The 26830-nt window shown below is 44.3% G+C and overlaps 1 protein-coding gene across 1 annotated transcript; it reads right to left on the bottom strand.

The window, feature by feature from the left end:
- ERI1 (exoribonuclease 1) lies at positions 1 to 26702 on the bottom strand. The gene is made up of 7 exons (XM_054030665.1): positions 26589 to 26702; positions 21030 to 21205; positions 10772 to 10982; positions 8077 to 8160; positions 6427 to 6536; positions 2961 to 3075; positions 1 to 955 (listed from the first exon to the last, which is right to left on the bottom strand). The coding sequence occupies exons 1-7, from the start codon at positions 26667 to 26669 to the stop codon at positions 713 to 715; spliced, it is 1020 nt and encodes a 339-aa protein (XP_053886640.1). The 5' UTR covers positions 26670 to 26702; the 3' UTR covers positions 1 to 712.
- Positions 26703 to 26830: the final 128 nt, after the last annotated feature.

Genomic DNA, 26830 nt, shown 5'->3' with positions numbered 1-26830 from the left:
GCTGGATGAAAACTTTTTATTCAATACAGTTTTTTGCCACCCAATGCTACTCAATTATTTAAGAGACAGAAACTGACTACTGTATTCCTTAAAAGACTCTCCCCTCTCCAATGCTTTTAAAGCAATTAAAACAGTAAAGAATGCCCCCACCTTTCCTATCTTACATAAAAAGAGGAGGCTGTCTGCGGCTATCAATGTGCACAGTAGGTAAAGCCAGTCTGGTCAGGGTACTGTACAGTTCTTTTGGAAGTGCATTGTATGTATGCAAAGGGTAATCAAGATGCTAAAAGCTATTGCAGTACATTTGTTTTTTAAACATTTCTACAACCATCCTCTTTCTTATGAGCTGGGGGAGGGAGAGGGCACACTGGCTAACCACACTTCGTATTTTTCAATTAACAATTCTACACACACACACACACACACACACAGAAATCTCAACATCCTGCCAGCATACTATACATTGACCTTGTATGAAAAGGTGCCAAGATGACTTACAAAAATATTATCAGCATGAAAAGTGCTGTAGCACAAGTTTTAATTAACAGAGTTCATATGCTCCCCCATTTATTTTAACAGAGATAGTTGTTTAAGGTGCTTTTAGATTTTGCATTGCAGAACTGGTTCATTGAAATGGCCACGTGATAAGATGTATTAACAATTCCTAATTTAAGTCTTCAATATTGGTCCATAATGCAACATGTTTCGACACCTAGTTTCTAAAACGGGGCATCTGCGGACCAGGGGCTCCCTCTACTGGGGCAGAAGATGATACACTCATTAGCTGCCCACCATGCATTCTCTCATTCACACGCAGCTCGCATCCATCCTGAAGCATACGTATAGCTATCCGTGCAATGTTCTTAGAGTCATCAAGTCCGCTATGAGGACGCCCATCATAGTTCATTCCCAGCTTTTCAAGCATGATTGTTAGCTTGGTCTGGTTTCTGGGAACCTGACAAAGAAAATGAACCACGTTAAAGAAATCAGACAAAAAAAATCTCAGCATAAAACATTCTACATTATCCTGCATAAGTTCTCATACTGCTGTGGATCTAGGACTACCTAGCATTGCTGTGCCACTTTTGGTTCATATCTCAAAGCACTCTGCACACAATCAAACCTCAGAATATCTCTGTGAAGTAGCAAAGGACTATCCACCTTTTACGGATGAGGATACAGACACACAGAGATAAGAGTCTTGTCTAGATTTAGAGAAAATTTTTGCAAAAGTTTCCCACCACTGCCAACTCTAGTTCAGTTTTGCCAGTGCTGGCAACAGTAGGAGCCATGAGCAGACAGACTGCCACCAGTATTATCTGACACTGCTCAGAGCAGCAGTTTACTGACATGGAGCATTCTCAAAAATGCCCAAGGGAGTTAGAAGCACCATGAGGGAAGATTTTCAAAACACTGGTGACTCATCTACACTTGGGTGATCAGTAATGTTAGTGACCAGTGTTAGCAATGATGAGAAATTTTTGCAAAGATTTCCCTGGTTTAGTTAAAGCTTAAGTGACTTGTCCAAGGCACAGGGCACACCAGCACCAGAACCCAAATGACCCTGAGTCCTGATTCCGAGTCCTTCACTTGTCTAATTACAAGATGACACTGCTGCAGTGCAAATACATAATATATGCCACAGGACTCTCTGATAATATTCTTAATTTTCTTTAAAATGTGAAATTTGGTCTTTAAAAAAAATCCTGCAAAGTATAGGGCACTGGAAGATAGATGCCCTTCCACTTAGCACCAGCATTATCAGTGTTCTGTGTATTTGCCAAAACCTGACAACAAACAACTCTGATAGTGACAATTACATAGATAAGTGCCTGGAAGGGGAAAAAAAATCATACATGCAAGTTGTGGGATATTTCACAATGATGTATTACTATGCACAGTTCAATTAAAAAGGTAAAATTTGAGATCCAATTGTCTCCCAGAAAATTAAAGTAAGTCACGCATTACACTTTTAACATAACATTAATTATAACATCTCTACTACCTTCTACTATTTTAGATATATTCAAGAGGAGTTTGGAAGAGGTTATCAAAAAGTTTGAAATGATCTTCAACTCTGCAGTACTCTTTGGATAAGAAACTGTGTGGAAATGTAGAGGAAATGATGAATTAATTCCAAAATTGATTTACAGTGGCTTTTACGTAATCCAGTAGTTTCACTGCCATGATGGAATCAGATGGTAAGCCAGGCCCTATTCTGATTTGAACAGCCTAACCAGGCTGCTAAACTCAGAGCTCATTAGAGCCTCAAAGAATCAAGTATAGCAGCTTAAGCCCCATCCGGATAAAAAGCAGCAGCATGGTCTAGTAGTAAATGAGTTAAGTATTCCTGATTTTAATCCTAGCTCCGCATGATCTGTTGCGACTTTAGGCAAGTCTTGCAATCTCTCTTTTCTCCCCATGTCCCCTGTGATACTGTGTCTCAGAAAATGGGGATAATGCTGTTTACCTACTATAATTCACATAGGAATTGTGAGAGTAGCTCTTTGTAGTGTACAGTTTTTGAAGACGTAAAGCAGTAATTGGTACAGTAATGCTAAACATGATCACATCTGGGTGAACTAGTTCCAGCGTGGTAGAGCTACACAGCTCCAGGAGCACCAGTACTGTACAAAAGATTGCTTCAAGTTACAACAGTGAAAACATGAGCTAAGATTTTCAAAGATAGGACACTAAAGTTAAAGTCTTAAATCTTTATTTAAGCACCTAAGCAGTGGTCTGATTTTCAATAATTCAACAGAGGCTGTGGGTGCTCAAAATTAGCATTTTGTTAAGGCCCTGCAACCTAAATAAATGCTACTGAAATTATACAAACTGGAAGGTCTTACAGCTTGACCCAGCAGAGTATAAAAAATAATAGACATAAAAATGTGTGCAAGACTTTACTTATTCCAACTTTAGACTGAATTTTCCCCAGAGAATCTGCAATCAATTCAAACCTTGTAGAAGTTTCCATAGGATTTGCGAATGTTGATCCACTTTTTGGCAAAAGAGGGATATTTGATACGGCTGATACGGCACTGGATATTCAGAAATTTACTCATATCCCAAGACCTTGGGGGGAAAAAGCAGGAGAGAGAAAAGGTAAAGACAAAACTTTAACAGGAAATCTTAAATGGGAGCAAAAGAGACATTTGAAACATTTTCAACATAGCAAACTTGTAGCACAAGTGTTCTTTGTCTTTCCTTTGGGACGATGGACAGGAGGGAAAACATATTGCATAAGAAAAACTTTATCACTCACAATAAAAAATATCAGCAAAAGAGAGGGACTTACTGGCTACTGTCTCCAGTCAACTCCAGACATTAAAGCAAGCACTCTTATTTTTAGGACCTTATCCTCACTCATGGAGGATGTAGACATGGCCCCAGGCATTTCCAACTTTGCATTCTGAAGCCAGTCACCCTTCCAACCTCATGCACATCCAACCCAAAAGGTGAGTTTTTCTACCTATACAGCTGACTGGTAAGGAATCCTGTTGTATCTTCTCCCCTTGAGTGAAAGTCACTTCAGGAACACATTTGACGCTTACTCTGTAAAGGTTACTTTCCTGAATCAAGTAATCCAACTGATTTGATGACAGTTGACCATTCAAGATCCCATAGTATTTTTTTAAATCAAGAATAGGGCCCAGTGCCCCAAGTAAGTTCTAAATCTGTCAGATTTGTGGATGAAAAGTAAACATTCTGTTGTAGGAGCCTCCTCAGCAAACACTACATTTAAAGTTAGTGAAAAAAATTCCATTATGTTTCCATTTCTGTTCTTGGTTTGGAGATAAAAATAATGTTAAGTGACTGAAAAGAAGTCAACTGCTGAGCAAGACACTGGCACTTACTAAAATCTTAGAGCCAAAATAAGCTCAGCCCTCTCTGTGACATAACTGCATATTCTTCCAAGATAACACAGGGGGGCCTAGAAGGGGAAGAGGCTGCTACTGGGACAATTTACTTGGAAAGAAAGATTGTGTCCCGCTGAAACTTAGCATTCTTAAATATATTTTAAGGCTGCCTTTATATCCAGAACAGGAAAAAGACACTGGCAGAGAAAATTGCTTTGCTGACCCCATGAGAAAGGGTTCTTTACACTTTTCTCTAAACTACATGCTTTCATATAATACATTTTTTTATCTTCTTCCGGCACAATGATACAGCGATCTCAACGTAAGACAGGGGTAGGCAACCTATGGCATGCGTGCCAAAGGCAGCACACAAGCTGATTTTCAGTGGCACTCACACTGCCCAGGTCCTGACCACCGGTCCGGGGAGTTCTGCATTTTAATTTAATTTTAAATGAAGCTTCTTAAACATTTTAAAAACCATATTTACTTTACATACAATAGTTTAGTTATATATTATAGACTTATAGAAAGAGACCTTCTAAAAACGTTAAAATGTATTACTGGCAGGCAAAACCTTAAGTTAGAGTGAATAAATGAAGACTCGGCACACCACTTCTGAAAGGTTGCTGAACACTGACATAAGATATACCGTTGCCTTCCAGCCTAGCAGAAAACGTTTACCAGGCAAACAACAGCAGCATCAAATATAAGAACATGCTCGTCTTGGACACTGCAACGGCATGTCCATCCCACACAGGACTGAAAGGGGTTAAGATGGCCAGACAGGCCAATTAACTCCACAGGCTGCACCTGGAGGAGGAGCCAAGGAGCAGGGAACTAATTGGAAGAAAGCTCAGCTGAACAGGATCAGGTAGGGCCATTATAAAGCCAGGGAGCGGGCAGCAGAAAGGAAGCTGCAGGGAAATAGACTGGAGTCACTCCCTGAGTGGAGGGAGTTGGGAGGTTGGCAAATCCAGAGACGGGAAAAGCCAAGAAGGTAGGTGAAGGCTCAGGGGAATAGCAGCAAGGAATAGGAGTGCAGACTTGGCTGCTGACTGGATAGCACAGGTTCCCCTACCAGCCACTGGGGATGTGGCAAGTACCAGGAAGAGGACAGTGGACTGCCTGGGACAATTTGGTCCAGGAAAGACTTTGTTACACTCCTCCCTGGAAGGGGAAACCACATAGTGACATGGCCAGAAGGCTGAGTCACGAAGAGGCGGCTGCGATTCCTGGAGCAAGAGAGAGCCACAGGATAAGAGGAGGACATGAGACCCCCCCCGCCGGAGGAAGGTGCAATGCCCGACTGGAGCTAATCCCAAGGATGGCCAGGAGGAGGCGCCTCCAGCAGTGAGTGAACCCCATGACAGACACCATTCACTTCACACAGGTGTGCACTATGAAGCCTCAGTGAGATCATGTAAAGTTTAACATTTAAAATTGCCTGTCCTGCTTATATCTCATTTTTTTAAAAAAGGGGGGGGGGGGGGAATTGCAAAGGCAGTTAACAGAATGTTAAAATTTCACAGTTAAAAAGAGACACACAATTGACGGGATGTAATGCTCTGGCCTGCACTATTTGGGTCAGACAAGATTGTTCCTGCTGTTCTTAAAATATGTGAATCCATGAGATGCAAGAGTGAAGAATCCAAGACCAATGTTATGTTGTCTACACTGCACATCTATCTAGATACTTACATAGTCCTCATCAGCATTGTATCTGAGCACCTCACAATTATTAATGTCTTTTATTCTCACAAAATCCTTGTGAAATAAGGAACTATCACGGTTAGGAAGCTCAGGCACGGGGTAGACTGACTCGCATAAGAACATTCCGTGCAGAGCCAGGAACTGAACGATGGTCTCCTGAGCCCAGCTCCAGTGTTCACGAGGCCACCGTTCCTAACTTGTCGTATACAGCATTTTCTTTTCCTGTTTTCTGGTTAAATATTAGCACATATTACAGGTAGTGGTAATGTAAAGCATAAGATGTATTATGTAGCCAACAGAAAGAACGAGGAGTACTTGTGGCACCTTAAAGACTAACCCACAAAAGCTTCTGCTCAAATAAATGTTAGTGTCTAAGGTGCCACAAGTACTCCTCGTTCTTTTAGCTGACACAGACTAACACAGCTACAACTCTGAAATATGTAGCCAACATTAACACTGCTTCTAGAAAGTCAACTTTCATATTTTCATGACTTTTAATCTAATTACACAACCTCAATACTGCATGTTATATTTTGCACTCATATTTGTTAATTTTATTAAGGATATGAAAAGTGTGTAAAGCTTTCATTTTGGACTCAGGAGAATGCTGGAAAATAATTGGTGCCACCTAGTGGATTCAAGCCCTACTCAATTTCATTTTCAGCTCTGAAAATTTTCAGCTCTATAGCCCAAATGAAAAAGAAAGTACTCTCGTGTGCTCTTAGGGCCAATGTTACATTCTAATTTTGGCAATACCGGTTACAAAAAGTAGAATAATCTAAGAATTGCTTTGCAGTTTTAAAATGCATTTAAACGATTACTATATAAAATTTGCACCCTGCTTTCCGAGACATACCCATCAGTCAATATGGTATAGCTATATTTGGTTCCCAGCTCTCTCTGTCTCATCCACTCTACAACATTTTGTAGAACCTGAGGAAATGCATCAGCTTTGTCTACGTGGTCCTGAGAATACATAAAAACAAAAGTCAGGTACTTTTTCTAAAAGAAAATGTGCAGTGTAAGACATTACAGTTAAACAGGAACTAACACTACATACTTCCAATGAACTAAAAACATTTAAACAAGAGGGGAATCACAAAACCCCTCTGAGGTGGCTACGCATTATCCCAGTTTCAGAGACAAAGAGAGCTTAAGAGCCTGATTTTCATAGGTGGGAAGTATTCAAAGATCCAATTAACACAACCTATGGGAGGGTGGGAATGAAAATCAGACCTTAAGAGCCCAGATTTTTAAAGATACTGAGGCACTGCTGCACTCACTGTTAAAATGGCTAGTTGATTTAGCAGCCTAAATCTTTTTAAAAGGATTTAGACATGTAGGAGCCTAAATCCCACTGACAGTCAATTTAGGCTCCTAAATCAGTTAGGCACTGCAACACTGAAAACAACATCTCAATACTTCTAAAAATCAGGATCTAAGTGACCTGCAGTAAATCAAGTAGTCAGCTAGTGACAGAACTTAGATTAAAATCCAGAACTAAACTAAAACCACTACCAGTCATCTTGCAACCATTTAAGATTCTTTGGGCAGGCAGGAAACTGGCAGCTATAGAGGATCCATGTCCAGCCATTAAAGAGGAATTATCACTAATGCACAATCTTTATTGTTGGTGGAAGTAAAAACAGAAACCAGAAAACTCCCTTCTCTCAAAAACCAAAACACAACCACGAAAGCAGCAAGTTTTGATGTTTATCAGACATTTACTGTACACACATGAGGTCTGAACACAGAAATCAGAAACAATACCTCAGCCTATGCACCAAAGACAGATTGAACATCTACACTAAGGGTGGGCAAACCCCTCCTCTGCCCCAATCCCTTGCCCTGAGCCCCTTCCTGCACACCGCACTCCCTCCCGCACCCCAACCCCCTGCCCTGCATACAATATGAGAGAGCTCTCCCAGCACTGTAAAAAAAAAACCACCCCCACAAGGGGAACAGCCGGTACACTGTCTACACTACCACTTTACAGTGCTGAAACTTGCATCGCTCAGGGGGGCGTTTTTTCACACCATTGAGCGAGAAAGTTTCAGCGCTGTAAAGTGGCAGTGTAGACAAGGCCTAAGAAAACTAATAAGGACTTCAAGGGTTTTAGGCCTTAAACTGTACTTACTTTAAAAGATGTATTATTGTTATAAGTCTACATTTCCAATTCCCCTAAATATAACTCTTTTAAAAACCCATCTTCAAGCAAAAAGAGCAAAGATTTAATTCTTAACAGTCATGTAATCCTTGGGCTATCTGCACAGGTTTGCATATATTTGGACTTGGAATAAATCTGTGCTTCTCCTCTGAGCTCCCAACTTTGCTGCTTGAAGGACTGATTCAGAAACAAATTAAGTGGTGAGAAGGAGAAGGGAGGGATAAAATCAGGAAAGTAAGCCCTAAAACCATACACTGAAACTTAAATCTAAAAACCTTGACAAAACGTAACCTTTTCATTCATACTTGTGTCTGGACTCTCAGATATGGAAGATGTTACCTGAGTGATTCCTGTCAGATTGATGCAGAAGTTTGAAAGCTGGGGATTAATCTCTGGTTTCACATACTGTTGAAAGGTATCCTCCTACAAGAGAGGATAAAAAAGTCAAATATTTTACAGCGACATGGCGAAACGTACAATCACAAGTCAGGTTTCATAGGATTTTTAGCATTGTGTGTGAAAAGAATGGTTAACTATCAAACAGCCAGATAATATTCACATTTGAGCCCTCTTTATTAGCCATTGTCCATCATTTGAAGTTTACCAAATAAACGGGACTGCAATAATGTAATTAATAAATGACTACAAAAATTTTGTGATATACGGTTCCAAGGTAAAAATCATTTACCAAAAATGAAATCTACATAAATATATTTGCTTCCATGGGTCATCTTTGATAGATGACTAGGAATTGCTTGTTTTCCCTCATCAGCTGAAGTTACAGGGAAGCCATGGGCTGCACTCTGATGTGATATGATTTGATTGTTGGATGACCTCTGTTCCTAAAGAAAAAAGAACAGGAGTACTTGTGGCACCTTAGAGACTAACAAATCTGTTCCTAAAGCTTCCTGATATATCTATCAGCTGAGGTGCTTATATATGCTGGGTTTCATCATGTTGCTAACTGCATGATCCTCTCTCTCTTTTGCACTCCATCAAATGGAAAGCCCAAGAGTTAATCTTTGGCTACTACTAACTTCTGTAGGGCCATATGAAGTAGACCTTACCAAGCCTAGACAGTTTTGCTACTGTAGTTATACCAGTTAGCTATACCAAAATACTCTCCAGTGTGGATATAATTCTCTCAGCATAAGAGAGCTCATACCAGTACAATTGAATATATATTAGTTTTACTGGTAGCTATGTTGTATAAATAAATAAAATCATACCTGTAACCAAGGTAGCTACAGCAGCAAAGGTTTTAAGTGCAGACCAGGCTTTAGAGATTATGCACTGAGGTCCCAACAGGGTAACGAACATTTGCCTTCGCTGCAGAGTGAACCCGGGGCTCTTATTCAGGTGTTGCTCCTCATCCAGCTTCCATCCACACACAAAGACCTCTGACCCAAGATTAACGGCGTTTTCAACCTGAACTGGTTGGCTCAACATGCTAAAGATGGAGTGAGGCTTTCACTTGGGCTCATAACCCACCCACTTTGCAGTGAGAATGCAGGCTAACCCACTAAAATGCGGTTAATACTCCAATGCCTTCCCCAAAGCCCACTTGTGTGTCCAGAAGGAAAAAAATTCTCCCATAATTCACTGGGAAAGAATCGGAGCAGCTCAATTTACTACAGCATAAAGAAAAATGGGACCCCAGTTAGTGCAGCACTAATGAAGGTACAACTTTGAATGAAAGTGTGGCTTTGCAGTGTTGCTGCTCATACTCAGGCTAAGCTAACCTGGGTGCTGATTATCTGAGTTAACTCTGCAGTGAAGACATAACACTACTGATTAATCTCCGACCAGCACTATAAGAAAGCCAAACTGGAGAAAACTCCATGTTTAGGAACATGCTGCCTTATCCTGGAGTTGCTGTAATGAACTGAGCTCAGAGCTGGAAGCCAAGAATTCCTGGCTCCTAAACCTAGCTCTGATTGGCAGTGAGGCCTTCAGCAAGTCCCTTAATCTGTTTTAAGTATCCCCATTTTATACATGAGGAACTATTAACTAAACCACAAACAATCCTATCCGGTAGCCAAGTGAACATCACTCTGAGGATCTAGACCACCATGTATACCACTCAGGGCTGGCTCCAGGCACCAGCTTCTCAAGCAGGTGCTTGGGGCGGCCGCTTGAGAGAGGGGCGGCAGGTCCAGGTATTCGGCGGCAATTCGGCGGACGGTCCCTCATTCCGGCTCGGGGTGAAGGACCTCCCGCTGAATTGCCGCCGCATATTGTGATCGCGGCCGCGGCTTTTTTTTTTTTTTTTTTGGTTTTGGCTGCTTGGGGCGGCCAAAACCCTGGAGCCGGCCCTGATACCACCAGGTATTATTCTAGTTTTGTCTCTCTGAAAATGGAGAGGATCTTAAGGGATGTTGTCAACATAGGGAAGATTTTGAGGACTCTACTCTAAATGACTGTTGGTTGAACTGGACAGAGGTATACACAAAGATACAGCAACATCTACTTAAGTCACATTTCTACCTGATTATTTACAATATACAATTAAGACCTTATCCATTTTAGAAATTGTGCACTGGTGCAACTAGATTGATATTAAATTGACTTAATTACAATAGTGCAAGTTTTCTAATATAGACTAGCTCTAAGATTACCATAACTGAAGAAAAAAAAAAAAAAAGATTAAGGGAAAAAATTATTTTATGCATTTGAGAGCACTTGTTTCTCCTGTTTCCGTGGCTCTTGGAGAAAAACAGACATTTAAAAAATGGGAAACCAAACAAGGGCAGAAGAACCCAGGAGTGAGTATATTACCCAGATATAAAAATGCAAAGTAAAATTGTTTAAGGGACATGGTGAACTTCAAATCTGGTCTTTAAAAACAAAAATAAAAATAAAAAAAATGCAGAAGCAAATATCATTCCTGCTGCACTCTCTTTTAAATAAAGAAAAACTGGCTGTATGTTAGCTGTGTCCCTTTAAACTCCAAGTTCTGTAACTATTTAAAAACTGATCAGTCCCTACTTTTTGAAGCAAAGAGCACAAGAGGCAAAGCAAGTAGGTCACTTACTATTTCTAGGGTATGAGTATTTAATAAAACAATAGGAAATTCAATTATTTCATGTGTAAATTCAGGCCGATTGTCCTCTTCACAGGTTGCTTCAAAGTCAATAACACAGATGTAATCATAGTAACTGTCTCCATTAGTGGGCTCCTTCTGCATCAGTTTCTGCTTCTTATAGTAGTTCTTCAACCTCTTTTTCAGTACATCTTTCACTCCCCTGTATAGGAACGAGACAAGGTATTAGAACTCATATTCCAATCCAATTCTGTTCATATTAACTGCTTCATCACTCCAGAAAGGAATCCAAATCTACTGCTTCAGCTTATTTAAAACAGAGTCATAAATGATGCACAAAGTCACTATGCAATCTAGTTTTATCTTCAAAACAGCTAAATGATCCTAAAGTAGAACGATTTACTTTTCAGTATTTTGAAAAACCTTAACGCTGTGATCCTGCACCCTTGAAGTCGGTGGCAATTTGGATAATGATTACAATGGCAGAAGGTTAAAAACTGGAGAGAGATTTTATTTTCTAATAAAATTATTTTTAAAACCATTGTGCAGAGAGTTGCTAGCTGAGAACTGCCATGTTACAAATCAAGAGGTAGATGAATGATTCCTAGATATAAGGAAAAACTGCTTTGAGCGGAAATGAACTGTACAATTAAGGCATTTGGCCATGATTACAATCAACTTAGGGTAAAAAGTCATCCATATCAGATTGTGTTATCACAGTCAACATGATGGAATGGTTGAAGTTCGAGATGTGTCCCCCTGTGGGTGCTCCACTTCAGATGTCGGTGCGTCCCAGAACCAATCGGAGATTTACGGTAGCAGTGTCCGCGCGGGCCACATGTGTGCCAAAGGTATCTCGCGGTGCCATTGGTGCTGCATCTAGCACACGCACGACTCGATCCCTCCAGTTCCTTCTCTATCATGGAGTCCTTACTGCAAACTCCGAAGTAGAGGGAAGGAGGTAGGTAGCGGAGCACCCAAGGGACACACATCTTGAAGAACCTCAGTTACTGTACAAGGTGAGTAACCTTCTCTTCTTCTTTGAGTGCTGTCCATGTGAGTGCTCCACTTCAGGTGACTGAAGAGCAGTGCCCCATAGAGGGCGGAGGGACTTCAGGTTCATTTGTGTTGTAGAGGTAAGTACGGTTAGACCAACCATGGCATCGGATCCAGAGCCTTGAGTGATTGCATACTGATCAGTGAATGTGTGGACAGAGGCCCAAATGGATGCTCTACAAATTTCAATTATAGGTGAATTGTTCAGGAACGCTATCGAGATCAATAATGAGCATGTGGAATAAGCTCTGATGTAGCGTGACCAGACAGCAAGTGGGAAAAATCGGGACGGGGGTGGGGAGTAATAGGAGCCTGTATAAGAAAAAGATCCAAAAATCAGGACTATCCCTATAAAATCAGGACATCTGGTCACCCTACTCTGATGTGTGTAGGAGGGTCCATGTTCTGAATTCGATAGCATTGTTGAATGCATGTGGAGATCCATTTAGATAATCACTGAATGGATACTGTGCATCCTTTCAAACGCTCAGTAGTAGACATGAAAAGTCTAGGGGACTTTCGGAAAGGCTCAATCCTTTTCAAATAGAAAGCTAATGCACATCTAACATCTAAATGTATGCAAGACGGTTTCTGTTGGGAGTCCCCTGTGGTTCTGGATGGAATGTGGGAAGATGAATTGGTTGGTTTATATGAAATGATGATGCTATCTTCGGTAGAAATTCTGGGTGTGGTTGTAGTGTGACCTTGTCTTTGAAGAATACTGTGTAGGGAGGATCGGCCATGAGGCCCATATCTCATTCACACATCCGGCGGAAATAATAACAACCAGAAATGCCACTTTCATGGACAAATGCAGTAGGGAACAAATGGCTAAGGGTTCAAATGGTGGTCTAGTGAGGCATTTCAATACCAGATTGAGATATCAGGCGGGAGTAGGTTGGCGAACCTCTGGGTAAATGTTCTGGAGGCCTGTGTGGGAGTGTTTAGTAATAGAGTGCGCAAAGATAGAGGTCCCTCTGATATCATGATGGAATGCAAGATGTACTTTGATCGAGCTCGTTGCTAAACCCGAGCATTTTAGCTCCAACAGGTATTCCAGTCTATCGGTAGTGGCATTGTGGAGGCCGTCAATTATTTCTCTTGACACCATGAGGAGAATCTTTTCCACTTTTTAAATTATGTATTATGCATGTCAATTTCCTGCTGTTTAGCCTTGTTCTGAACAGGTTAGATCGTCATGATGGAACCATGCAGGAGCCACACTCGTAGGTGGAGTTTATCCGGATTTGGGTGAAGAGTGCAATTGTTGTTCTCTGACAACAGGTCCAGATAGTGAGGGAGAGCTCGAGGAGCACATATCGCCATGCGCATCAGTAAGGGTACCAGGCTTGCCTGGGTCACATCGGGACTCTCAGGATGACCTTGTCTATTCGTATCTTGTGTATTACTCAAGATATCAAGGGGATCTGTGGGAACACGTACATGAGATGTGTCCCCCATGTGATGAGGGAGGTGCCCCCAGTGATCGCGGTCCCATCCCCACTGTCAAGCAGAACATTGGGCATTTGTGGTTCATTGGGAATGCAAATAAGTCGATGAGGGGAGAGCCCCAACAGTGGAAAATAGATTGCAGGACTCCCTCGTTCACTTCCCATTCGTGGTCTCAAGAGAAGTATCTGCTTAGCGTGTCCACCGTTGAGTTCTGACAGCCGGAAAGGTAGGAGGCCAAATGTTTATGAGGTGGTGTATGCACCAATTCCAGAGTTTCATGGCTTTGGTGCATAGTGAGAGAGATCGAGCCTCCGCTCCCCTTGGTGATTGATGTAAACCTGTTGTTGGTTATTATGCGAATTGATTCGTTCCTTATGTGTGACAGGAAATATCTGCAGGCACTGAGTACCATGTGTAACTCTAGTAGGTTAATGTGTAAGTGGGCCTCCGCAGGAGCCCATTTGCCTTGAACTGTGTGCTGATGCATGTGGGCGCCCCAGCCTATCAGCGAGGCGTCTGTGGTGATGACTATTTTGGGGAGTTTTTGTTGGAATGGGATGCCCATGCATACATTTTCTGGTCTTGTCCACCAGTGTAGAGAGTCCAAGACCGAAGGTTGGACTGTAAATCATTTGTGTAGGCTGTGCTTGCTGGGTATGTATATCGAGCTCAACCAGCCCTCTAGGCAATGCATATGTAGTAGTCTTGCGTGTTGTACCACAAACGCTGTGGCTGCTATGTGTCCTAGCAGTTGCAGACCTATACGGGCCAGTATTTGGGGGCTGACTCTGACCTCTGAGATAAGGTTTGTCAGTGTTGTGAATCTGTTCCGTGATAGGGATGCTTTGGCCTCTATGGCGTTGAGATGTGCCCCAATGAAGTCCAGTTGTTGAACAGGGATTAGGGTAAATTTTCTTTTATTTAGCTGTAGCCTTAGATCCCTGAATAGCGTGATCGTCGTCTGGACTGTGTCCAGTTCTTTGCCGAGTTGGGCCTTTGAGAAGTCAATCATCCAGGTATGGGAAGATCAATATCCCTTGTTTGCGTAGATGTGCTGCTACTACCACTAAGGTTTTGGAGAAAACTCTTGGTGCAGTGGATAGGCTGAATGGTAGTACTCTGTACTGGAAGTGTTCTTGTCGTACTGTGAACTGCAGGTATTCTCTGTGAGAGAGGTGTATAGAATTTGAAAATAAGCATATTGGAGGTCGAGGGCTGAAAACCAGTCCCCCTTTTGCAGTGCTGGATGTATCGTACCCAGTATGTCTATCTTGAACTTTTGAGTTCGTACAAACTTGTTGAGTTTCCTGAGGTCCAAGATAGGTCTCCATTCCCCATTCTTCTTCTGGGTCAAGAAGTAGTGGGAATAAAACCCCTTCCCCCTGTATTGCGAAGGCACCCGTTCTACGGCACCTAGTAGTAGAAGATGATCGACTTCTTGTCGTAACAGGTGCTTGTAAGAAGGGTCCCTGAAGAGGGACAGGGATGGGGGTAGGTTAGGTGGGTGGGAGGTAACAGGGTTGGCATAGCCCGATCATACAATCTCTAACACCCTTGACAAAGCATGGGGACAGATTGGGTGAAGGAGATTGTTCAGACCAGGGGTCTCACACACGCGGCCCGCAGGGCTCTTGCATGTGGCCTGCCAAGCTCCCCGCCCCCTCCTACCCACGGGATTGCCCCCTGTGGCGCTGCGGGCCCCGCGCCGCTCTCTGGAGCAGCTGGCAGCACGCCCCTTCGGGCCGGGGGGGAGGGGGAAGGAGGCAGAGGGCTCCTGCATTGCCTCCTTCCAGGCACCGCCCCCCGCCGCTCCCATTGGCCGGGAACAGGGAACCGCAGCCAATGGGAGCTTCGTGGGAGGTACCTAGAGGAGCGGCAAGAGCAACACATGCAGGGAATCCTGAGCCTTTCCCCCTCCCCCAGGGGCTGCAGGGACACGGTTCCAGCTGCTTCCTGGAATGGAGCGGCGCGGGGCCAGGGGCCAAGGCAGGCAGGGAGCCTGCCCCAGCCCCGGTGCGTGCCGCTGCCACCTCAGAGCCGCTCTAGGTAAGCGGCACCGGGCTGGAGCTCGCACCCTGAACCCCTTCTGCACCCCAACTCCCTGCCCTGAGTCCCCTGCCACATCCCACACCCCAACTCTCTGCCCTGAGCCCCTGCTGCAACCTGTACCCTTTCTACACCCCCTGGGGGCAGCATTGGGGTGAGGACTTCGGGGAAGGGGTTCAAATGGGGCAGGGAAGGGGTGGGAAGAGATGGGGCGGGGCCTAATGGAAGGGGTGGAGTGGGGCGGGGCCAGAGGCAGTGAGGGGGGCTGTCAGTGATGCGGCTCTCGGGTCAATGCACTAGTCCTCATGTGGCCCTCGTGGTCATTTGAGTTTGAGACCCTTGGTTCAGACCCTCGACTAAAACTTCAAAACTGTTGTTTGGGTGCAGCTGTTTGAGATGTCAAGGGTTGAGATTGAGGTGCTCTCCATCGCTGCAAACGTTATCATCTTTGGCTCTCGTACTGCCTCTGTTGCTTTCGGCTGGATGAGGAATCTCTGTTCCTCTCATAAGGCTGGTATTGTCTTCTCTTCGCAGGTGAAGTGTAGATCCTCAAAGTGTGAAGAGTGGCTCTAGAATCTTTCATCGAGTGGAGCACCTCATCTGTCTTGGTTGAAAATAGTTTCTCTCGGTCGAAAAGTAGGTCCTCGGCTTTGGTTTGGAATTCTTCAGGTATGCCAAAGGATTGTAAGCAGGATGCTCGATGCAATACCAAGGCTTTGGCCATGGTCATTGCTGTCGTGTCCGTTATGTCCAAGGACACTTGGAGGGCTGTTCAAGTGACGAGCTGCCCCTCATTTAGAATAGCCTTGAAATGTGTTTGTTTCTCCTCTGGAAGCTCCTCAGTGAAAGAGCTCACCATAATTATCATAACCATATTTAGCTAATAAAGCAGAATAGTTGGCAACTCTGAATTGTAGCATCACCAAGGAGTAAACTTCGTCCAAAAAGGTTGAGCGTTTTGCGTTCCTTGTCTTGTGGGGTCGATCTAAACCCGTGATCACCAACCAGTCGATCACGATCGACTGGTAGATCCTAGAGCAGGGGTAGGCAATCTATGGCACGTGTGTCGAAGGCAGCACGTGAGCTGATTTTCAGTGGCACTCTCACTGCCTGGGTCCTAGCCACCGGTCCGGGGAGTTCTGCATTTTAATTTAATTTTAAATGAAGCTTCTTAAATATTTTAAAAACCTTATTTACTTTACATACAACAATAGTTTAGTTATATATTATAGACTTATAGAAAGAGACCTTCTAAAAATGTTAAAATGTATGACTGGCACTCAAAACCTTAAATCAGAGTGAATAAATGAAGACTCGGCACATCACTTCTGAAAGGTTGCCAACCCCGTCCTAAAGGATCTCCCAGCTGATTGTGATCTCCGGCGGTGTAGTGTGGCTGCTGCTAAGGCAGACTCCCTGCCTACCCCGGCCACACGCTGCTCCCAAAAGTGGCCTGCTCCTGCCTGCAAGCACCGCCCCCGCAGCTCCCATTGTGCTTGCAGAGAGGGGCAGCGCACGGAGCCACGTGCCCTCCCTCCACCCTTCCCCATCAGGGCGTGTTGACCCCTTCCGGGAGTGGTGTGGGGCCGGGGTAGGCAGGGAGCCTGCCTTGGCCTCACTGTGTCCGCCGCCGACCAGGAGCTGCCAGAGGCAAGTGCTGCCCAGCAGGAGGCCACACCCCAATCTCCATCCCTGAGCCTTCTCCCGGAGCCAGCACCTCATACCCCCTTCTTCACCCCGAACCCCCTCCTGCACCCCAAGCCCCTCCCAGAATCAGCATCCCAACCCCCCTACTGCACCCTAAACCCCCTCTTGAACCCCAAGCCCCTGCCTTGAAGCCCCTCCCAAAGCCAGCACCCTGTACCCCCTCCTGCACCCCAACACCCTGCCCCAGCCCCCTTCCAGAGCCAGCACCCCATACCCGCTCCTGCACCAACACCCTGCCCCTCTTCCCAGAGCCAGCACCCTGTACCCCCTCCTGCACCCCAACACTATGCCCCAGCCTGGAGCACCTTCCTGCACCCAAACTCCCTCCTAGAGCTTGCACTCCTCACCCCCATTTGCACCCCAACCCCCTGTCCCAAGCTCAGCCCAGAGCCCCCTCCCACACTGTGAACCCCTTGGCCCCAGCCAAGAGCCTGCACCTCCTCCTGAACTCCAACCCCCTGCCCCAGCCCAGTGAAAGTGAGTGAGGGTGGGGGAGAGTGAGCGACCAAGAGGGGGGAATGGAGGGGGTGGGGTTTTGGGGAAGGGGAGGGTTAGATCCTGGGTTGCCCTTAGATTCAAAAAGTGATCTTGGGCATAAAAAGGTTGGAGACCACTGATCTAAACTGTTGTTCTTTTCCGCGATGATTAGTGGCGTCGACCACCAAGGAATTAGGAGGCAGGTGGGAGAAGAGGAAGTCTACCCCTCTGGTGGGGATGTAGTATAGGGAATCTCGGACTTACGACACAATTCGTTCCTCAGAATTGCGTTGTATGTCGAAACTTAAGTCAAAACTGCTTTTCCCATAGGAATCAACGGTATAAAGGGGGGATTGGGTCCTGAATCAAGGCTTGATACACTATTTTCACCACAATAACCCAGATTTTTGTACTAAATGAATTATAGATGACTAATCACATATGCTTTGACATTCCAGAACTCTTTGGCTGGGGGCTTCTCTGAAGCCTGGGCTGCAGGTTTTTCTGGAGTCTTCTTGCAGTCTTAAAAAAAGTGTCCAAGGAAGTTTGGACAGATGGTCTCCTCTTCTTCTTGTAAATTTCTCTGTAGCAGCTTTATGTGTTGGATATGCCCCTATTCACAGATGCAATGCGTTCAATGTTGGGAGACAGGCTGGGCAGACAGCCAGGGAGGCAGGCAACTGCTCAGAATGCCAGCAACATACTACGCAGAATTGGGCTTGCTTTTTACCGAGTTGCTTGTAAATAACTTTGTGATTGCATTATAATTAATGGAGCTGGAAGGGGGTCTCTTGCAGTCTCTTGTCTGATTGGCTTCCATGGCCAGGGTAGTTTGTTGCTGGGTAGCCTTGCCACTTGTTTTTGATTGGCTGAGCCTAGGGCCGGGAGCCAATCAGAAAGCTTGAACAGTAAAAATCAGTGATTGGATGAGGCTCAGCATGTGATATGTGCTGTTGTCCCTGTCGGCTTTCCTGGTAAGGGCGAAACAAGTGTCGTAGGTGGTTAGGCCGTCTATAGTAGATCCTTACCATGACATCACCCTTGTTTATTTACCCCTTTTATCCTTACCCAGAGCCTTTCAACAAGTCTGTCTCCTATTTCCATCTCAACCTCGGTCTAAGTATATAAGGCAACACCTCCTCCCTTTTCTTCCCTGCCTGTCCTTCCTGACCAAACTGAACCCTTCTATACCAATATTCCAGTCATGCATATTATCCCACCAGTCTCTGTGATGCCAACTATGTCATAGCTGTGCTTATTTACTAGCATTTTGAGTTCTTCCTGCTTATTCCCCATATTTCTAGCATTAGTGTACAGACATCTAAGATACTGATTTGATTCCCCCCTAGTTCTGTCTTGTCTCTCCTTTATCCCTGCTGTAACAGCCCGTGCTCCCCCTGCAAATTCCAAACCTTCTCCCAGGTCTTGACTTACCTGTGGGCTTCAGTCACCTGTCCCCTTCTAACCTAGTTTAAAGCCCTGCTCCCTAGGTTAGCCAGTCTTTTTACTTTAGACTCATATGTCCTTCTCTTTATACCAAAGACCTTATTGATTTTTAAAGTTGTATATATTTTTCTGTTTATTGTTCTGTGTATTTCCCTGGTCATCCACACTGAGGGGGTAAGGGAAGCCACTGTCACTGACAAATACCTCCAGTGTATTTCTCAAAATTAAAAAAAAAAAAAAATTGTTTTGTTCCCAAAACTTAATTTTGAGTATTTCCCATATACCTCTTCAGGTGTCCTTTCTGCTCAATTCAACTATTCTTTGTATTTAGTATGCAGTTGTGGTTTTTCATTTGTTTGGTTTTAAAACGTTCCTTAAAGTTTAACATTGTCTTCCCTTTTGGTAAGACTCCCTACTCCTAACTTTCCAACTTTTTCCCCTTTTAACATTTCAGTTATCTTGTCTGTGTTACTTAAAAGTTTATGCTACTTGGTCACGTGGCACATATAACCATTACATAGTCAACCGTTCAAAACTGTATGCAAAGCATATACATTGTAATTAAATATCATATTAAAATTTCTAAGTGTAAGAAATGTAGCAAGACTCAGGGCTGGTCTACACCTAAAACTGAGGCCAACCTAGCTATGCCGCTCAGGGGTGTGAAAAATGCACACCCCTGAAACACATAGTTAAGCCAGTCTAACCCCTAGTGTAAACACATCTAGATTTCCGCTGACCTATCACCTCTTAGAGAGGTGGATTTACTACAGTGAGGGAAGAACTCCTTTCGTTGTTGTAGTAAGTGTCTATACTACAGTGGTGGAGCCACAGTAACATTTCGGGTGTCGTAGCCTAATGCTTTTCCAGATTACTGCGGTATAGCCTTCTTTGAGGGGGGCATGAAGGGAATATTTTCTCTTCAGATTCACTAAGTTTCCTTCCACTCCCTGAACCACAACAGTATGTAGGGTCACCTGTGTTCCCACATTATTACACTTAGGTATTTACTTCGCATTAGTCCTGCTCACACTGTAGAGCCAACCCAGCTAACAGAAAGGGCTGGTGTACCATCATCAGATTGTTCTGACTGTAGAATCTTTGTTGGTGATGCATAAGATAGAAAAAAACCCAGCTTGACTTTTAAATTTCACGTTAGTTTTGCAGGGCCGGCAGTTAGGAAAGAAATAAAAGACTACAGTTTTGTGCTAGAAGCCACTGAGACCCAATGACACCATTTTCAGAAAATCACTTTTCAGTGTAGTTACTTCAATACAGATCTTAAAGTGTCAAAAATTTTGCAGCCAATTTAAAAGACTCCTGAAATTGAAAGTATATATTGGAAATGCTGACACACCCTGCTGCCAGTTATGTCAGACATGCATCACTGGTTCCACATAACATAAGCCACCACTATTTAAACAGAGATTTAAAGATAACGTGCAAAAGAAAATAATTAGGCTTGTGTTTTCTCCCCCCCCCCCTTTTTTTTTGATTGTTTACAATGTATGTAAAAAATATAAAGGGTTTATTCCCCCTGCTTTTTTCTTTTCAAGTTAGGAATTCAGATCTTATCTTAGCCAGAAGACTCTACAGCGGCTGGAGAACTAATGAATGTTTTGAAAGACTATTTTAAAACCCTTAAAATTCGTACAGTTCTTTTTCTTTGAAAAGATGACAGAAAACATTTCTTAAGAACCGTATAATTTACATGATCTTTCTACCTAGTTTATGAATAAACATCACTGATTAGGACAGCAGTGTTATGGGAACAAGGGTTATTAGGTAAATTGTGCTATACACAACTATGTGTAGGTCTCACCAAGAGTCTATTTTTTTTAAATGTTGTCTGATAATAGAGGCTAAATTTACCACTATGGAGATGGGATTATAGAAAACCTTAAGATAAATATTTTTAAAATTAATATTCAGATTACTGAAGACTTCCCCTACTTTACTACAGCAATTTTAAAGGCAATCATATAACAGCCTCCTCTTTACAAGAACCAAAAAAATGCCATGGCAGTCCTCAGAAATGATTAACAGACTTATAACTAAATCTTACCTGGTTTCAAGTTTGAATTCTGCAAGTTTAGCTCTGAGCTCATCTCTACTCATTCTATTAATGTAACCATTGGTCACAGCAATTTCTTTGTAAACTGGGTCACTGTAATCACTTGAACTGGAAGTGCAATGTTGTCCATTATTTTCTTCGCCATCAAGTCTACAACGTTGCTTGCCCTAGAAGAAAAAGTCTGCAATTAGTTTAAAAAAGCTAAAATGGAAGTTAAGGAATTACAACTGACACATACCTCCATCACCAAACCTCAATGTAGCATCATACAATTTTCGTCACGCATAGTATGTATTGGTTTATATAGCTAAAAATACATCAATATGCCAACTATCCGTTTTGAAAGGCCATTCTGTCTCCTTTCCATCATATATCTTTACAATACATAGATGGTAGAAAAAAGAAGAGACTGGGATTTTAAATTGTTTTTGGTATGACACAGGGATGTAAAATAGTAAACATTAAACAGTAAGCATTAGTCTTACCATTAACCCACCCTAACCATTAACCTTCAGCCCCAGGCGGGCGGGCGGGCCGGAGCAGCCCCAGCCCCTCTCCCTTTAATTAACCAGTTAAACAATATAATGTTAATCGTTTAAACGGTTAACTTTTTAAACAATATTTACATCCCTAGTACGACATACCAATGAGGAAAGAAAGTGGGAGCAGACATTTGTCACACTTAAGCGGAATGAAAGTGCCACTCTTCCTAGAAACATGAGCTGTCAAAGGCTTAGCTGGATAAGGGAAAATATAAGAGTTTCTATACCAATTTTGACCAAGATTTTTGATGGCAAATATGTAATAGTGTATAAAGTCAATATGACAACTAAGCTTTATAGTCCTTGGTTCTTCAGGAAAGGAGCTGCAAATTCACATTTAATTCTACCACATCTCACTTTAAATCACTGTATCTAGGTGGTCATCACTCCTCATTTCTACAAAGGGTTCTTCCAGCTCAAGCACAAGGACAGAGTAATATGTAAGCTTGCCATTCTATTTTCGATGCTATTCTAGAGAGGATATCAGTCATCAGAGCTGTCAGAAAGACCAGCATCTTCCATTGGCACTTAATTCATGTAACTGAATGTTTTGATTCCCTCTGCAGGTGAAGTATACACCTTGGTGCATTATCTCAGATCACATTTCTCTTTGAGGCTTTGCAGAGTTTTGATGTGAAGGATGTGTCCTTCCATATTATAATCCACCCATCTTATCAGAAATACATCACATTGTGCAAGAGACTAACACCAACAGCAATGGATTCTACCATTTGAACTCACCGCACTCCAAAGTGTTCACCAAGCGTCTGGCAGTAGTGTCAGCCCACCTGAGAAAACCTGGTATTTATTTGTGTGTGTATATCCATATCTGGATATACAGAGTTAATCAGAGATTATTCATCCCAAAAGATGCAATATGCTTTCAGGACAGCATCAGGACTTTCCCATCATTGGGCATAAGACAAACTTGAAAAGTTCACTTTCATCACTGCGTAAGCAGTGGAGTTTATGGAGCAGTCCTGGATTACAAATCTTCTAAAGCTATCTCCCAAAGGGCAGATTCCAGACCATGCTCAAAACTATCCTTGAGTTTCAGGTAAAACCATGAGACAACTCTCTGATTTTACTTTGGACGGTTAGCATTCATGCATATAATATTACTGCTCTAGTAAAAAATGGCTAAGATCACTGCAAACTTGGCCAAGAACAGTTCATCAGCCCCATCTCAATTGCATCTCCATATACCCTGCAGCTGTGCTTTCCTATTGAGACATTGTCTAAAACAGAACATGTTTTCAAAGGCATCCACTTCACTCCAACTCCATCATCTCCTTGGATAACAGACACTTCAGGAATAGGCTGGGGAATTCACTTAGGTCCGTTCACAACCCAAAGCCCTGGGACAGTATGGATAGCACTTAAAAAATACACAATTATAAAAATGACATTCACTGATTGATTTCTTTATGTAAAATATGAAATTGTTTCTAAATAGCAAGGTGACTGCTCTTCAATGAAAGCCAGTGGCCTGCCAAGTATTGGGATTAACAGAGAAGACATTTTAAACAACCATAGAACCAAAGTTTGAATACATTATAGAAAAGTATCAGAGGGGTAGCCGTGTTAGTCTGGATCTGTAAAAAGCAACAGAGAGTCCTGTGTCACCTTTAAGACTAACAGATGTATTGGAGCATAAGCTTTCGTGGGTGAATGCCCACTTCGTTGGTGCATTCACCCACGAAAGCTTATGCTCCAATACATTTATTAGTCTTGAAGGTGCCACAGGACTCTCTGTTGCATTATACAAAAGGTAAATCAATCGTATACAGAAATGAAAGCATAAAACGTTTTAGCTGAAAGAATGTGCCAGGCTTAGGGCCTGTTGAAAAAACAGGGGGGTTGGATAAAAAAATAAAAATATTTACTGCAGAAGACTCAGCCCAAAACACATTAATAACAACTCTATCAGGTAAACTGCAGGATTTGGGACCACTGTTGTGGAACAATATCCATATTTTCTTGCCTCTTGCATCTGAAGAAGTGAGGTTCTGACCCACGAAAGCTTATGCTCCCAGTACTTCTGTTAGTCTCAAAGGTGCCACAGGACCCTCTGTTGCTTTTTACAGATTCAGACTAACACGGCTACCCCTCTGATACTTGACATATTTTCTTGCGTTTTTTTTAATATACATGCAGGTCTCTGCCTTAGCCAAGACTGTCGCTAATAACACGGCACTTATGTACAGAATTTTTTTTTAATTTAAATACATTCCCTTGTCATCAAGTTCCTTCAAAAAGCAAGACTAGCCTAATTTAACAAGTATCAGAGAGAATGGACGTTGATCTATGTGCAGACTGTGCCTTCTGAGACACTTTTCCAGTTCCCCAAGTACACCCCTTAATCCAACCACTCTGCAATAGGTCTCTTGGGATAAACCTCCCATATTGCCAACCGTGTCACATAGCAGGTCCAACTATACTTGGACCCTGACAAAAGTTCTCCTTCAGGGGCCTGTAGTCAGTAACAAAATGCAGTGACACAGGAGCATTTTCTGCAAAACAAAATATGATACATTTTGCTCAAACAGTACACAGAGCTTAGATAATTTGTTATTTTTAACCTACCATACCTACAAGGACATTGTATTACTTATGGCTTTCCCCATAAGCCCCTAGGTAGACATGATTTAGCCTCAGTGGCCCCTCCTCATTCTCTCTGGGCACCAAGTTACAGCTTTGCTTGTCAGCTCACAGCCTGCTGACACTCCCTCCCACCCCCACCAACACCATTTAACAGAGCAGCCCTCCCACCAGACCAGAGGCTGAGAGGTCCCTCTTTCCAGCTATAAAGCGGCATATTGCATCCACTCCCAGTCTTTATTCAAGCCTAATTTAATGGTGTCAGTTTGCAAATTAATTCCAGTTCTGCAGTTTCTCGTTGGGGTCTGTTTTTGAAGGTTTTTTTGTTGAAGAATTGCGACTTTTAGGTCTGTAATTGAGTGTCCAGGGAGGTTGAAGTGTTCTCCGACTGGTTTTTGAATCTTATAATTCTTGACGACTGATTTGTGTCCATTTATTCTTTTGCATAGAGACTGTCCAGTTTGGGAGTGGGTGGGTCATTACACAAACTAAAAACTATTTCCCCATGCTAATTTTCCCTCTCCTGTTACTCACACCTTCTTGTCAACTGTTTGAAATGGGCCATCCTGATTATCACTACAAAAGTTTTTTTTCTCCTGCTGATAATAGCCCACTTTAATTGATTACTCTTGTTAGCGTTGGTATGGCAACCCCCATTTTTTCATGGTGTGTGTGTGTGTCTTCCTACTGTATTTTCTACTGCATGCATCTGATGAAGTGGGTTTTAGCCCACAAAAGCTTATGCCCAACTAAATTTGTTAGTCTCTAGAGCGTCACAAGTACTCCTCATTCTTTTGACTTATTCTGGTATAAGTGCCCTTTCCCATGTTAGCTTTGGAAAGGTTTTAAGGCCTAGTCTACACTTAAAAACTTAGGTTGACATAGCTACACCACTCAGGGGTATGAAAAATCCACAGCCTCCTGAGCATCGTAACTATTCTGACCTAAGCCCCATGCAGACACAGCTAGGTTAATGGAAGAACACTTCTATTACCGTAGTGACCATCACCTGGGGAGATGGTGTTTCTACAGCGATAGAAAAACCCCTTCCATTACTGGAGTCTGCATCCACACTACAGGGTTATGTTGGCATAGCTCTGGCACTATAGCTACATCACTGTAATCATTGTCTAAACTAAGCTCATTATCATAGTTAACTGCTCCACAAAAACATAGCAAAAGCTTGGCATTATCACTTAACTAGAACAGGGCATGTGCAAGGATAATTTGCGCCCTAGGCGAAACTTCCACCTTGCGCCCCCCCCTCCCCTCTGCTCCCCCTTGGAGCATCGCTTATTATAAATTTTCAAAAATGGATACAATGGAATCACATCTTACGCAGGGGTTAGGTTCTAAGGTCAGCACGTAAGAGGAAAATTGTGTATAGTGAAAATTACCATAAAGTACAGTACACAGTATACACTAGAACAAGGGTCCTCAACCTACGGCACACGTGCCAACGGTGGCACACGAGCCCTTTTTTTTTTTTTTAATGACAGGCTGCGGGTCCCAGCTGCCGCTGAGCCCGCTGCCGGCCTGGGGTTCTGTTCACTCAGCTGGCAGCGGGCCGGCGGCCGGGACCCCGTCTGGTAGGAGCCGGAGAACGGAATCCCAGACGGGGTCCCGGCCCCCAGCCCCGCTCAGCTTCCTGCCGGCCTGAGTGAACGGTCTGGGGTTCCGTTCACCCAGGGTCCCGTCCGCCGTCCCGGGGTTCCGTTCACCCAGGCCGGAAGGAGGGTGAGCGGAGCTGGCGGCTGGGACCCCGGCTGGCAGGAGTCCTGGCCGCTGGCTCCATTCAGCCTGCTGTCTGGGGTTCCGGCGGCTGGCCCCTTGCCAGCTGGGGTCTCGGCCGCTGGCCCCGTTCAGCCTCCTGCCGGCCTGGGTGAACGGAACCCCAGGCCGGTGGACGGGACCCTGGGTGAACGGAACCCCAGGCCGGCGGCAGGCTGAGCGGGGCCGGCGGCAGGCTGAGCGGGGCCGGCGGCCGGGATCCCGGCTGCCAGGAGCTGTTGGATGGAACCCCAGGCAGTCAGCCCCGGACCCCAGAGCTGTTTGGCAGGACGGGAAGACCATGGGGCTTTCCCCGAGCAGACACACGCAGTGCATCACGGGAGGAGACCTTATGTCCCAGGCAGGCGCGTGGGCACACCCACAGCACATACAGCGTGAGAGCAGAAAAGTGTGTACGTACACACACCCACACACACACACACACACACACACACGGCGTGACGCCGCAGGGCTCCCACGGTGTGAACCGGGGAGACCCCCCCCACACACTGAACGGGAGCCATGGCTGCTGCGGCCAGTCACACGTGACGGCGGTTAGGACCGTTGGGTCAGGCGGTCACGAGGGCTCCCCGCGCGTGGGCCATTCTCCCCGGGCGGGGGAGGGGCAGGCACTGACCGGGGTGTGGGCGGGTCGCTCCGCGCGCGCCACCGCCTCATTGTGGGCTCCCTGCGGCCGGTTCTCCTTCTGCTCCTCCATCGCCTCCGCTCGCCCGACGCCGGCGGCCCGCCTCTCTCGGCGCCAGGAAGAGGCGGAGCAACCGCTCCCGCGCGGCCCCGGGCAGGCGGGGGAGCCCGGCGGTGACGTCGCCACGCAGCCCCGCCTCTCCGGGGGGTGGGCGGGGCAGTTCCTGGCGAGCC

The sequence above is a fragment of the Malaclemys terrapin genome, chromosome 5, assembly GCF_027887155.1.
Source record: "Malaclemys terrapin pileata isolate rMalTer1 chromosome 5, rMalTer1.hap1, whole genome shotgun sequence".
NCBI lineage: Eukaryota > Metazoa > Chordata > Testudines > Emydidae > Malaclemys > Malaclemys terrapin.
Note: the sequence above shows the minus strand (reverse complement) of the source record. Positions and strands in the feature narration are given on the sequence as shown.